General features: G+C 56.9%; 1 protein-coding gene across 1 annotated transcript; it reads right to left on the bottom strand.

Moving 5' to 3' along the window:
* Positions 1–285: 285 nt before the first annotated feature.
* On the bottom strand, positions 286–10,816 carry IFITM10 (interferon induced transmembrane protein 10). Its single transcript, XM_086472325.1, has 3 exons — positions 10,791–10,816; positions 9,377–9,791; positions 286–435 (listed from the first exon to the last, which is right to left on the bottom strand). The coding sequence occupies exons 1-3, from the start codon at positions 10,814–10,816 to the stop codon at positions 286–288; spliced, it is 591 nt and encodes a 196-aa protein (XP_086328451.1).
* Positions 10,817–13,522: the final 2,706 nt, after the last annotated feature.

Raw genomic sequence — 13,522 nt, forward strand, 5'->3', positions numbered from 1 at the left:
GCTTGTTGGCCATAAAATAAATATTTCTTGGTCTATTTTTCTCCCTGTGTAAGAGTGAGACCCTTTCCTACAGCAGTTCATATACTGTTTGGGGGCAGGAAGGGTATGCTCGGCTGGGCTGATAATCTCATTTAATTTTTATTTAATTGGCTTTTTTTTTTTTTTTTGCAATCAAGGTGGAGTGTTGGGTGGGGTGGTTTTTTTTGCGTCCTTGCTACAAGAAACAACTGCAGACACTTCTGGCATAGAGGCATTTTGGCGGCGGCCGCTGCTGTTGGCCTCACTCTAGTAGTCAGTGAGGGGATATCGCAGGAAGATGAAGATAAGGATGATACAGAAGGTGGCAAGGGCTGAGCTGGTGATGTTAAAAAGCCGGGCTGTCTTGGCATCTTCAACTGCTCCATTTAAGTCATTGAGGAGTTTCTTATCCCGGACCTGAGACCAAACAAACAAAAATAAATTAAATAAAATAATCAGGAGATGTATAAAAGGCATAACTTGTTTCAAGCAACACCCACAAAACCCGACGCACTTGTAGGGTACTTGTGCAGCGGATGGGGGCTGGGCTGTGACTTTTTGCATTTGAATGCTTGGGGTGCTGTAAAACACCCTGAGGTGAGGTTTGCACCCCTTCCCCTGTCCTGCTACGGGTTGAGCTTGTGAAGCCAAGCACTGTAGTACCTGGGAGCGGAGAAGACCTGGAAGAGTGACCCCTTGCTGTTACCAGCCAAGCCAAACGGGTCCCTGAGACCCCTGGAGTGGGGCAGTGCCAGGGTGCACAAGGAAAATGAGGTGCCGTCTGCACCCCACACACACGGGCACTAAAGCATCCATCCCACCGTGTCGTAGCCCCCTGACCCTGCAGCCCCAGCCTTTGGCTCCCCCGGCCCACAAGCGAGAAGGCTGGCTGCGCTGTGGGTGTGCGTCCCCGTGCCTCTGCCTGCGCCGAGGGGCTGAGCGGGCGAAACCTGGCACGGCGTCCTGCTGCAGCTCCGGGGCTGCGCAGGAGCCTCCAGCATATTAAGCAGTCCTGGGTTAATGAGCTCCTTTTGCAGGTCTTATGCGGCGCGTGTAGCATCTCTGCCACTGCCAGTTTTCAACCCTGACAGCGTGCTCTGCTCTCTTCGTTATCCTGAGGGCTGGGACTTTCATGGGCTTGCCTTGGGGCAGCTCTGCAGCGGGTAGAGATCGTGCGCGGCTGTGTCACTGGCCTGTCCCCACCTCCTCCGGGCTGCCAGGCAGTGCATGGCACTACCAGGCAGCGACAGCACCAGCAGGCAGTGGGTGGCACAGCTAGTCAGCGGATGGCACTGCGAGGCAGCGGTGCCACTAGCAGGCAGCAATGTCACTGCCAGGCAGTGGATGGCACAGCCAGGCAGCGGATGGCACAGCCAGGCAGTGACGGCATCGCAAGGCGATGACGCAGCCAGGCAGCGACGCCACTAGCAGGCAGGGAGAGCACCACAAGGCGGTGGATGGCACAGCCAGGCAGCAGATGGCATCGCCCCGCAGCAAATATCACTAGCAGACAGCGATGGCACTGCCAGGCAGCAATGGCATCAGCAGGCGGCAGATGGCACCGCCAGGCAGCTGATGGCACTGACCGCCAGCAGCAGCTCTGCAGTTTGAGCCCAGCAGACGAGGGGTCGGGATCCATCCCTTCCTAGCAGGGAAGTGTCTCTGTCCCCAAATTGCCCCTTGAGCCAGCACCCAGCAGACCCAGGCAGCTGGAGCCACGACAATGTGGGATGAAAGGACCAGGAGACTTTAACCCTCTTCCCTTCCTGGTATCTGAGCCGGGCATCCAGGGGCCAGCACAGCCTGGCAGTGCCTGCTTCACTGCCTGCTTTGTGGCCGGGGGTTGCAGGCCGTGGGAACGCAGGTCCTTCGCAGCCCGCCTTTGCTGCCGGCAGCATGGATCCCTCCGTGGCACGGCCGGCTGAGGGCCAGCTGTCGGTAGCAGGCTGCAAAAACCAGCCCCAGAGTCCTATCTAGAAATATTAAATGGCTTTTATCGACCAGGTGCTTTCTGAAAAGACTCTGCAATGGATTCAGACCATGTCTTAGTGACTTTTTCTCTCTCCCTCCTGCAGTGCTTACCCAGGGGGCTGTCCTCAAAGCCTTCTCCAACCTGCTGGCTATGGGGAAGTGTTGCTGAACCCCCCGTTCCCACTGAGCCATGCTGGTTCACAAAGCCTCCAAAACCACATCTCAGACCCTCAAGCAATGTCCCCTCCTCCGTTCCACCAGTGAGGACCTCTCTGCACAAGCATCCCCTGCTCTTCGTTAAGCCTGGACCCTGAGTAGGCAGGCTGCTGCTGGCAGGCACATAGGCAAGAATGGGACCTCTGTTTTCCTCCTTGGGTTAAATCCTGCGGTGCCACGTTCTCGGCCTCCATTGCACCCTGCTCCTGGGAGCCTGCAGCTGGAGCCAGGGCCATCCATCCACCACCCCACTGCTGAGTGCTCGGCAGCTACAGGGCATCCTTCTGGGAGGGGGGACAGAGGGCAGTCACAAGCAGTGCGTGGTTCTGTGGCATGCTTGGCTGGTGCTCCCAGCAGCGGAGATGACCTGTGGGAAGGCAGCGAGCCGGCAGCCTGGGAGCCCACATGCCTTTTTGTGTCAGCTTTGTGTCTGGCATGACTCACCTTTGAAATTATCCGGTAGGTTTAGCATCCTACCGAAACCTGTGGGTACAGCAGTGCCAGGCAGCTGGCACCTCCTCACCTACCAGTGAGAAGCACAGAGGGCCCTGGAGCCAGAGCCCCAGGGCTGCTGGATTCAAGCCAGAAATTCCACCCGCTGCTCCCAGCAGGCTCTTTGAAGCTCTCTCACATTTTCCTCTTTCCAGCGGTGGGGCTGCCGAAGGCAAACCCTGCGCGGAGCAAACGCCTTTGGCCCGTTCCTCCTGTAACCCAGCCGCGGCTGGGAGAGGTTGCACTCTGCCGCAGGCAAGCTGGTGTTTGCCATCGGTGTTTGCCAGGCAGACAGAGGTTTCTCCGGCAGACCGGTGTGGCCGGCACACCTAGCTCTGCAACCCTCCTGCAGACGGGCTGCTTGCTTTGCCTGTGTCGGGCCAGTTCCTCTTGGCCCCAGGAGCTCTCTCCCCCTCCTTGCCTCCTGCTCCTCCTGTCCCTGGGGTGCCCTGCCGCCCTAATTTCCATGCCCAGCCCTCTCCCAGTGCTCCCAGCAGCCTCTCACACCTGACACCAGCTCCCACTCATGACCAGCACTTTAGCTCTTTCCCACGGCGTGCTTCAGCAGCGCCTGTCCTTGACTTTCCTGTGGCTCTCCCTTTGGCCCTGCTCCAGTTCTGCTGCTGCTGAGCATCTCTAGTGAGGGGCACTTGGAGCTGCCCTCTTCCCAGTGCCACCATTTCCTCCCAATTCCTTTTTTTTGTGTCTGGGATCTCTTCCCATCTCTTCTCTTTCCTGCTGTTTGGGCCCAAATGATGGTACAACAGCCATCTTCGACTCCTGCCAAAGGGTGCCCAGATGCCTCCTCTCCCTGTCCCTCTGGCTGGTACCACCCACCTGCTCCTGGCAACCCCTGCGGCACATCAAGCTCTGCCCGCACCCCCTGTCTCCGGCAGCCCCCTGGCTTTTCCCTTCCCTTGCTCTCCCCTGGCTCTCCTCTGGCTGCTCTGGCCTTGGTCACCTGGATCCCTTATCCTTGCCAAGTCCTTCGTCCCCTTCCTCTCCTCCCTCATTATTTCCCCATGCACCCTATGGCTTCAGCGGTCACCCTCATGCAAATCATCCCTTATTGCGCATTATCATTTATATTGCAACGGAGCCCTTAAGCGCCGGACAAGGGCCAGGGTCCCTGCGGCACACAAGCGCAATGAAAAGGCATTTCTCCTTCCCAACCACTCGCAGCCCCAACCTCCCACATCTCTCGAGGGCAGCCTCGCCTCCTCCTGCCTGGCCTTGCACCCCCAGATGCTTCTAGATGTCTCCCTTTAATGTCCTTCTGCAGCATCTGAGCTGGGCTCTGGAGGAGGAGCTCTCCTGGTGAGCAGATAAGTGTTTCAGCTCCTTCCCTGCTTTGTCCTTAAGAAGATGCTGGTGTCTTTCTCATAGCCCAGCCTCAGCTTTTCTTATTTTCATGCTTCTGTGGCCACCATCACCATAATGTGCTGGCAGCTGGTGCACGAGCTTCTGGGACCCCTGGAAGCTGCTTCCTTCCACAGCCAAAGAGGTGAAGCATGGTGAGGGTCAGGTACCCAAGGTCACAACACTGAACTTCCCCAGACCCAGGTCTGGTGTTTCCTTAATCACAGACTCTTTTCTCATCGTCACTTCGACCTTTCTCACCTTGCCTAAAATTAGATGGGGATTTTTGGCCCTGTTTTGCACGGAGATGACTGGTGTGTAAGGATAATTACATCTGCTGGCTGCAGGGTTTCCCCAGACACCCCAAAGCACTGTGTGGTGGCCCCTTTGGAGATCCCGCCCAGGACAAGGCAGAGCTCATCTCTGGTCTGGCTTGGCAACTTACATGGTTCCTCTCCTCTTCCATGCCTGGCATTCCATGAAACACTCTCTAACTAGTGAAAGGCAGTGGTGGCCCTTCCCTCCATCCCTGCTCGCCTATCACCTCCCTGCTGCTAACCTTGTCCTCCTCCAGCTCACCTTGTCCTCCAATATTTCCAGCTCACCTCATCCTCTACCATCTCCATCTCACCTTGTCCTCCACCATCTCCATCTCACCTTGTCCTTCACCATCTCCATCTCACCTCATCCTCCACCATGTCCATCTCACCTTGTCCTCCAGTATTTCCAGCTCACCTTGTCCTCCACCATCTCAATCTCACCTTGTCCTCCACCATCTCCAGCTCAATGTGTCCTCCAACACCTCCAGGTCAACTTGTCCTCCAACACCTCCAGTGTGTTGGTGCCCAAGGACTCTTTCTTTCCTCCCTCTAACCACTGTCCCCTGCCCTTCCTCCCCTTGGGGTTTTGCCTTCAGCTTCCTCTCCAAGCACTCCCCTTGGCTCCTGCCACTCCACTCCTTCCCAGTCCCTTCCACAGCAGCCACCTTCCCTCTCTCTTCTGTGGGGCTCGACCCCTTTCAGTTTTGGGAGCAGGGAACTTGCTGTGCAAGTACGAAGTGCTGCCTCAGCTTGCAGGAGGAGACGAATGGTTTGTTGATAACGAGCCTAATGAGGCTGTATTTAAGGCAGCCTGGCTTTTGGTGTGCAGCCCACAGCTGGTTGCCTGTAAACCCATTTCTGTGCAGAGCTCTGCATCCCTACACACAACGAGTTCTGGAGGGGATCCTTGGATTTATTTGCTCTGTGAATAGGTCAAGAACTCTCCAGCCTGCATACCTCCACCGTACCAGCACCGGTGTCATGGAGCTGTCACCCCTGCATTTCGCCCACCTCCATAAACCATCGCTCCTCCTGCAAAGCAGGCTGAGAGCCTGCCTCTCGGTCGGGTGCCGCAGCCTCTCTGCTTCTTGGGGTTAATAAATAGCTACGGATTTGTGCCAGTCCGCTTCCACTTGAAATGGGAACGGTCAACAAGTGGTGAGAGGTGAAGGCAAACAGCCGTGCCCAGAGCTGCGTGCTAAGGGCTGGGCATAGCAGGCAGGAGAGCTCAGCTCTCCTGGGGTGCTGTCACACCACATAACTCGGTGGCCTCAAGGGGTTAGAAAAACTCTGCGAACAACCCTGAGGGTGGCTAGTGGGGCTTAAAAAGCCAGCAGGGCTTCTCGCCATCTTCATCTCCATACAGCCACGTGAGCAGCTGTACCGCAGCTCGTCTCAGATCCCAGCTCCTCTGATCTACCGCCGCATGGTGGAATGGGGACTGGGAAGGACTTGGCTCACCCCGGCGGCCTCTGGAGACAGACCTCCTCACAACTGAAGCGAGATCTCCTGCCACCAGGCACTGATGCATCATTCATTATGGCTTGGAGCTGGGAAAGAGGGAGGGAGCTGCCGAATATCAGGCCATGGCATTTGCTCCTGAACAAACCCGACTGAGTCCAAAGCGTTGCCATTGGGGCAACCCTTGCATCTGTGCTGCGCTGGGGTTAAGGTTACTTTAGGGTTTCTAACTTCCCCGGTCCTGCTGTTTATCTCCTCTTCCCCAGCACCAACATACACTTACAGGGATGTGCAATCACCTTGCTTGCACGCCAGGAGGCTGACCTTGAGAAGCCTGAGATGCTAGAAATAACCCCTGGAGGGGTACGTGAGTTGGTGCGATTCTTGCAGCCCAGCAAGATGTGTCTGCTGAAGATCTGGCCCGCTATGGGTGTAAATAAAGACGAGGCATGCCGTCACACTCTTATTCAGAGTGCTTGGCTGGGATGTCTGTCACACAGAGTACTTGGCTTGGATGTCACAGTCTCTGCCCTCACCTGACTTCATGTGTTTCTTCGAATAAGAGCATAAATTCTTTGGTGCTGGTTGATTTTTTTGGCATTTTTTAGTAAACGGTGGTCACTATGAAATAGCATTTCTCTGCAGAAGGAAATCTAGAAGGCTGTAGCTGACGTACAAAAGGCCAGGCAGGCATGGAGGTACTGTTTTCCCAGCTGCGGCTGAAAGAAATAAAAGTGGGCAAGGGGAAGGAGCCAGCTTTATGGGAATAGTCAAGTCTACCTAAGCATACATCTGGCTTCCAGTGTGGGCGTCGTGCTGCTGAAACCGGTGGGAATAGTAGGGTGTGCTAAGATATATAATGAAACACCTCATGGACTTGGGCATGAAGGAGCTACTGCTTTATTAACAGTATGAATCTGGCAAAAGCAGATGACGTTTATGGCAGAGTATTGAAAACACTATTTCTGAAAATGAAAACAATGATTCCTGAAGTTGCTAGATGTTTCAGTTATTTAAAGGAAATGTAAAAACCATAACTGTTTAATTCCCTTCAGCCGGGAAGCCTGTGCTCCACTGGCCAAGGGCTCTGCCATCAGAGGTCCCAGAATGGGCTCAGGGAGGGGAAGGTGCTGCTTCCCTCCTCTCCCTCCCACAGCACCTTATTCAGTCTCTGCAGAGCACAGACATTCTGGAAGAGCTGGGACTTAAGTATCTGCTGCTCAATTGTCCTTACATTTAATTGCAGAGGTACAAGAGAAGTTGTTTAAAGGGACATTTGTCCCCAGGGCATTTCTTGCTTCTGCTTTCTCTGAACTTCTGGGAAAAACTTTATTGACTGTAAAAGAGATGAAAACAACAGGCTTCTGGAGAAACAACCCTAACATTCAGCCTAGTCAGGGTGTTGCGACAGTCTTTGCAGTAGCTGCGAGTGAGGAAGGATTCCGTCTTTCTTAACATCCCAGTGGTCCTCCCCAGGCCAGACCTTCTCCTACTGCCACAGCATCCCTGTTGCCTCCCACACCCATCCCCACAGCAGCCCATGAGGGCACTCACCATCCCTTCGGCCACTTGCTAGCTCTGTCCTATGCCTCTGAGGGACATTTTGCTTCTATTTTCCTCCTGCCACAGAGTCACAGCCACTGGGGAGCTCCAAGCCCAGAGCAGGGTTATTCCTACCCGCTCAGCTCCATGTCCGTTCAGGTACCACCATCACATCCAATCACTTACTGCCTCCGCAGTCCAAAAACCAAGGCTGTTTTTTGACAGCCATCTTCTATTTTCCTTTCCCTGATTTGGAGCAAAGTTGCCCATTGGCTTTCCCTCACCACTGCTGCTTTTTTTTTCATGCTGGAGTTTACGTCCTCTAGACCTTTGCAGCCAGATGCTGAGCCCACGTCTCTGCCCTGGCACAAGGCTCTGGCCCTGGGTTACTTCTGGGCTTTGCCCTTCGTTCCACCTCGTGCCGAGGATAGTGTCCAGCATTTAAAAACAGTGTAGGTGGCCGACTGCACTCCATCCTGTCCCCTGGGGATGGGTCAGCCTGGTCCTCAGGCTATCCTGTCCCCGATGCTGGCTGCAGCCGAGGGACCACATCTGCCCAGATACCCGCTGTAGCTACCTTACGTCCTGGTGGCGTGACACCCATTCTTAGCCCACTGTGACCGTACGGCTTGTATGGGAAAGGCGCCAATCGTTAAAGGCAAATTCAGACGAGCAAAGACTTAAAAAATAAGGAGGAAGCCAGTTTCTTCCCTCTCTGACTAAAAGAGTAGAGGGTGTTAAGGGACTCCCTCCCCCTGCTTGTGTTAGGCGGCTGCTGCCTGGATTTGCCCTTGGGTCAGTCCTGCTTGTGATGGTGCTCAGCCCTGTCATGATTTAAGCTGTAAGTGCTTCGCCCAGGCAGCAGTGAAGCCTGGGTGGTGGATGGGTGATCATCTCCCATCTCAGGGAAGGGGAAACTGAGGCAGACACCACGGTGCAAGTGCCGGGTGAGCCAGGCTTGTCCCCAAGTGGTTCTGCTGGAGACCCTGATGGGCTCGGGAGCAGCCTCCTTGCAGTGCTGGGCGCTCGCAGTCCAGCTCGCGGGATCTGGATGGGGTTAATTGATCTGCTTCTGTGACGAAGCCTATCTGCGTCCTGGCCTTCCTCTAAATGCTGCCTGCCAAAACAAATCAGCTAGCTCTTCTCCGGGGCCACCCAGCCGCCCCGGGCTCTCTGCACATCCATTCAGTTAGTTTTGCATCTGGCAGGCAGGGAAGGGGAGGGCAGCCCAGGCCCCTCTCTCCCGGCAGCTGCAGAGGGGCTGCCTGTCTGCTGGCCTGCTCTCCCCTGCAGCTACCGGGAGTAACCTGGTCCAGTCCCCGTCATGGTCTGTGCTCCGTGCCATCGCCCTCTACATCAACACAACTCTGTTTCCCCCCAGCCCCGATGCTGGGTGAAGCCCTCCTGCACTCTCTTCCACCTCCTTGGCTACCTGGAGCTGGTTCCCACGATGCTGGCAGGTCTCCAGGACTTGCCTTGGGATTTATAGGGCTCAAGGGAGGATGTGGCCACCAGCTCTGGCATTTTAATTAGGAAGAGGGCAAGAAGGAAACAGCACCTTGGCAGCCTCTACCCCCTGCAACTTGCCAGGTGCCGGCTGATCCTGGCCAGCTGCTTCTTACTGCTTCTGCCCAACCAGCTGAGCTGCCGGATCCTATCCTGATGATCTCTAACTGATAGGATCCCGAAGAAGGGACCGAGTGCCGGGGTGCCTGTGAGCACAGCATGAGCCAAGCCAGCCCCGTGTTGCCTGCCCATCACCCTGCTGCCACGGTACAAAGGAGCCTCCGAGGGTACCAGGGCAAGTCAAAGCGCCTCTTCCCCATCCAAAACAACATCCCTGGTTCCAAAACACACCTTGGCTCTCCCCATCCCTGTTTCCAGTGGCTGCAAGCTCTCATTTGGGTGGCAAAGATGGAATTCACATCAGGCAGGACCCCCAAATACTCTCCCCTCTCTGGTCACCCCTTACCCTGTGCCTCGCGCTCAGTACTCACTTTCAAGGAATAGGCCAAGGCGATGAAGCCGAGGCAGCAGAAGTTGAGGTATACGAAGTTGAAGATGGACCAGAGATAGTAGTCGTTCACCTCGGTGGTGTCAGGGTAGATTTCGATGACGGTGGTGGGGTTGGTCATCGTCTTCTTCTCCACGGAGTGCTTGCACGGGACCGCCGGCCGCAGGCTGTCCCCTTTGTAGCTCTTGCTCTCCATGAGATAAACGGCAGAAGAAGGAGACAGGACGGGCGAAGCTTGCCGGAGGGCCGGGGACTTGGCGATGCAGGCGAAGCAGCCCTGCGGGGGGCCCTGGGGGGGTCTCGGGGTCCAGGCCACCCCCTCGAAGGGGCACGGCGGGCCCAGGGGGGGGTCCTGTGTCCTCTCCGTGGTGGCTGCCGCGGCGTCACCGCGCTCTGCCCTAGCAAAGCAAAAGCCCCCCCTTGAAAAATGGGGGTGAGGGGATGGAGAGGCTGGGGGTGGGGGGGTGGGAGAAGAAAACGGGGGGGAAGGAGCAGAAAAGGGGAGACGTGGGGGGAAGGCAGGAGAGAGAGAGGGACCGGGAGACAGAGGAGAGAGCGGGGAGAGGAGTGAGGGAGTGGGCAGAGGAGAGAGGGAGGAGAGGAGGGCAGGCGGGAGGGGGAGGAGGCAGCACCGCTACACCCGGGGACCACGAAGCCGCCGCCTCGGCGCGGAGCTGCCGCCGGCCCCGGCCCCGCGGCGGGGGCAGAGGAGTGGGCAGCGGCGGGCAGCATCCCTCCCCCTCGGCCTCCCCCCTCCGCTGCCCGCTGCCCTGCGTGACCCGCGCCGGAATCACGAGTGGGGAGATAAATTAAAAAAAAAAGAAAAAAAAAAGAAAAAAAAAAAAGAAAGAAGAAGAAGGAAACAAATAAAAGCAGAAAGAAACATTTGGGAGGAGGCGGGGGGCGCTCCGGGGGAGTTGCCAGCTAGCCGCTCTGCACCCCCCCGCAGCCCTCCCCGCCCGCTGTGGGTCTGTAGGTCTGTCGGTCTGTCTGTCGCGGCCTTCTGCTCTGTCCCATGCCGGGATGGGAGCGGGTCGCTCGGCTGCGGGGCGGCGGGCGGAGCGGGTCTCCCGGTGCGGCAGAGCAGCCCGGCCCTTCTCCCTCCCTCCCTCCTTCCTCGGGGTTGTATTTTGGGGGGGTGGGTGGGGGTGCTTTATGGCTGAGTCCTCGTCCCTGCGGGGTTCCAGATGGGATTGCTTTTCCCCATTCCTTCCACCTGCCAGCAGGTCGTCGCCCCCCCGCCCTTTTTTTGGGAGGGGAGAATATCGTGGCCGGAGAGGAGGAGGAGGAGGAGGAAGAGGCGATGAAGACAGAGGATGGGGAAGGGGATGTGGGAAGAGGTTCCGCCCCCCCTCCCCCCCCCCCCCCAGCTTTGCAAATAGGACAGACTGGTCCACCTCTGGCTGCCCGTCCGTCCGTCCATCCGTCTCCTCCGAAGGCATCAGGAGGAGCGAGGGATACTCACGAGGAGGGATGCGGGGAGTCGCTGCATATCCGGCTCAGCGCTGCCTCCGGCTCGGCGGCCTCGGCGCTGGAGTTGCGGGAGGAGGGGAGGGCGGCGGGGGTGTGTGTGTGTGGGGGGGGGGGGGGGTGTGGGGGGATGCACCCATGGGCTAGGGGTGGGCAGGGGGGGGAGTTAGGGGATGGAAAGGTCAACCTGCAGCCCCTTCCCTCCCTCCCCCGACCATGCTCCCCGCAGGAGAGCTCCTCCGTGCCTCAGCCCTTCCCCTGTGTTCCCCCCGCAGGGACGTCACCTCCTGCTTGGAGCATCCTGGCGGTGCCCCGCGGGAGAAGGGCATCGCCCGGGCCCCGGCCGAGCGGCTCCCCCGGCACCCGGAGCGGCTGCTTGGCCTGGCTCTGCCCAGCATCACCCACGGAGACCTTTGCAGCGGGGACTCGCCGCAGCCTGGGCGGCGGGTTCGCTCGCACGGGCCTGGGTGAAAACCTCAAGCAAGCGTGGCAGGGGCATGAGGGGACGGCTGGGACTGCGCGACAAGGGGAGGTGGCGGCAATGCAGAGCTGGGGGGGTCGGGAAAGTGCTCTGGTTGTGGGGGATGAATGGAAAGGGGATAAATCCTGTGCGTGGGGTGATAAATCCTGCCGGCGCTGAGCAAACCCCAGTGCGGGCAGGGGCGGGAGCGCCCCGGCAGTAGGACGCAGGGTATGCGGCTGCGTTAGGGGAGGGAAGTGGGGATGTCACGAAGGATGGACAAGCCCGGGAGGATTTGGCCGTGCCCAAGCTTGGCAGAGGATCAGGGAAATGCTTGCTGCCTCCCCCTGCCAGCTGCCCTGGGAGCTGCGTGGAAAAGTGATTCTGGGGTGCTGCAGGAGCATCCCCCCAGGGACACGGTGCCAGAGAGCAGCTGGTGCTGCGCAGGGACAGCGGGCAGGTCACTGGGGAGGACGCAGACATGGCGTGGGAAGGATGAGGACAGGAGGACATGCCGTGTCACCCCGCAGCAGCAGAGCCCGGCCCAGTGCAGGTGGCCTTGAGGCAGCACGCAGTTCAGCTGGGGCACTGGGGAAGGGGAGCAGAGGTCCCAGAGTACTGGAAACAGGCTGGGTGAGACAAAAGTTCATGTGAGCAGTACCTGCAGGGGAAGGGAAATCCTCTGGAAATGCCTTAAGCCTACCCACAAAGTGCTGAGCTAAGAAATAGGGATGGTAATTCACTCGACTGTTCACAGGCAGGTTTAGCTCCTGTGTGGGGGCACCCACGGCATGTTCATCCCCGTGGGTAGGTGTGATGCCAGGGGACTTCTTGTGCATCCACAGCGCTCCCAGGCTGGAGGGGGTCCAGGTTCCACAACCCCTCTGAAGGCATCTGCACTGGTTAAAAAAGGACAAATTGCCCTCTGGTTCGATATTTATCGCTGCTGGAGCGGTGTTGGGTCCTGCCAAAGTAAAGAGGGTTTTATTAGTGCTATGCCTGTGATGAGACCCAGGTCTCTCTCTGAGAAGCCGCTAAGAAGCAGAAGTGAGAGTGATGTTCCTGTGGGATTAAGAGGTTTGCAGGAGAAGCAGAGCTGCGGACAGCTGTCGTCAGCTTTTCTGGAGAGCTTGGACAAACCTGGGCGACCCGCAGCTGCATGGAGCATCCTTCCCACAGGCTCAGGAGGAGCAACAGAACCCCTTGGATGCAGATAGCTGCCTGCCACAGGAGCTACCGATGAGTCTGCTGGTCACTTGTCTGGGGAAAGCTGTGTAGGTAGGGGTGCTCCTCTTCTTAATGTCAGGCAGCGATGGAGGGCAAGCACAGAAAAAGGTCAAAGAGGTGGTCTGGGGGAGGCAAGAGGAGGCTGCAGGGTGGTGTAGGGGAACGTGGGATCAACAGGGGTGGGCACATTCCCTGGTGTGAATGGGACTGAAAGGTCAGGGAGGTTGGATGGCTGCTTTTTCTCTTCTCTGGGTTCCAGGTCAGCCCTACAGTTTGTAGAGCACTTTTGGGTCTTTGGGTTGGTAATTCATCGTCTTTCTTGATGCTAAGTGTAAGCAGTGAGAGGTCTATTACTGTGGACCACCACAGCATGTACTCAGTGGTCCCTGCAGCCGAGCAGAGACGGTCCATCACCCATTCAAAAAACATTCATGTGACCCTTCAAAATTAGGGAACTGGCTTAAAAAATAATGACACAAGGAATAAAATCCCCTCAATATTCTGCATTATTCTAGCATTTCTCCTATTTTCTAGGAGTCTTTAAAGGTCATGGGTGACCTTTAAAGGTCGACCATAAGGTCTAAGACCACTTTCCTTTCAAATAAAAGCTGGGGTGAGTATGAATAATCGCCTGTATTACTGTGTCATCAAAGCCCCCATCCCCTTGTGCTAAGCATGGGACAAATAGAACAGAAAGATCTTCCCTGCCCCAAAGCAATTCTCCTGTAATCGTGTTAGAGAATTGTGGGCTGTAGCATAATCAAGTGCAGTAAGACCCGTGAGAAAGTCTTCCATCTCAAATCCTACTCCAGCTCTCTGGAAAACCATTAGCAGGATCTGCTCCTGCTTTTTTCTGAAGGAGAAAGACCACAGCCTCCTGAATGCTCTTTCGTGTTCCCCCTACAAAATTCCCCAACGGGTTGCTAAGCCCCTTAAGCAATATGGTGGCCTGAGGCTTGGAGGGGTAAATCC

Source organism: Leptosomus discolor, chromosome 12 (genome assembly GCF_034619465.1).
Source record: "Leptosomus discolor isolate bLepDis1 chromosome 12, bLepDis1.hap2, whole genome shotgun sequence".
NCBI classification, from domain to species: Eukaryota; Metazoa; Chordata; class Aves; order Leptosomiformes; family Leptosomidae; genus Leptosomus; species Leptosomus discolor.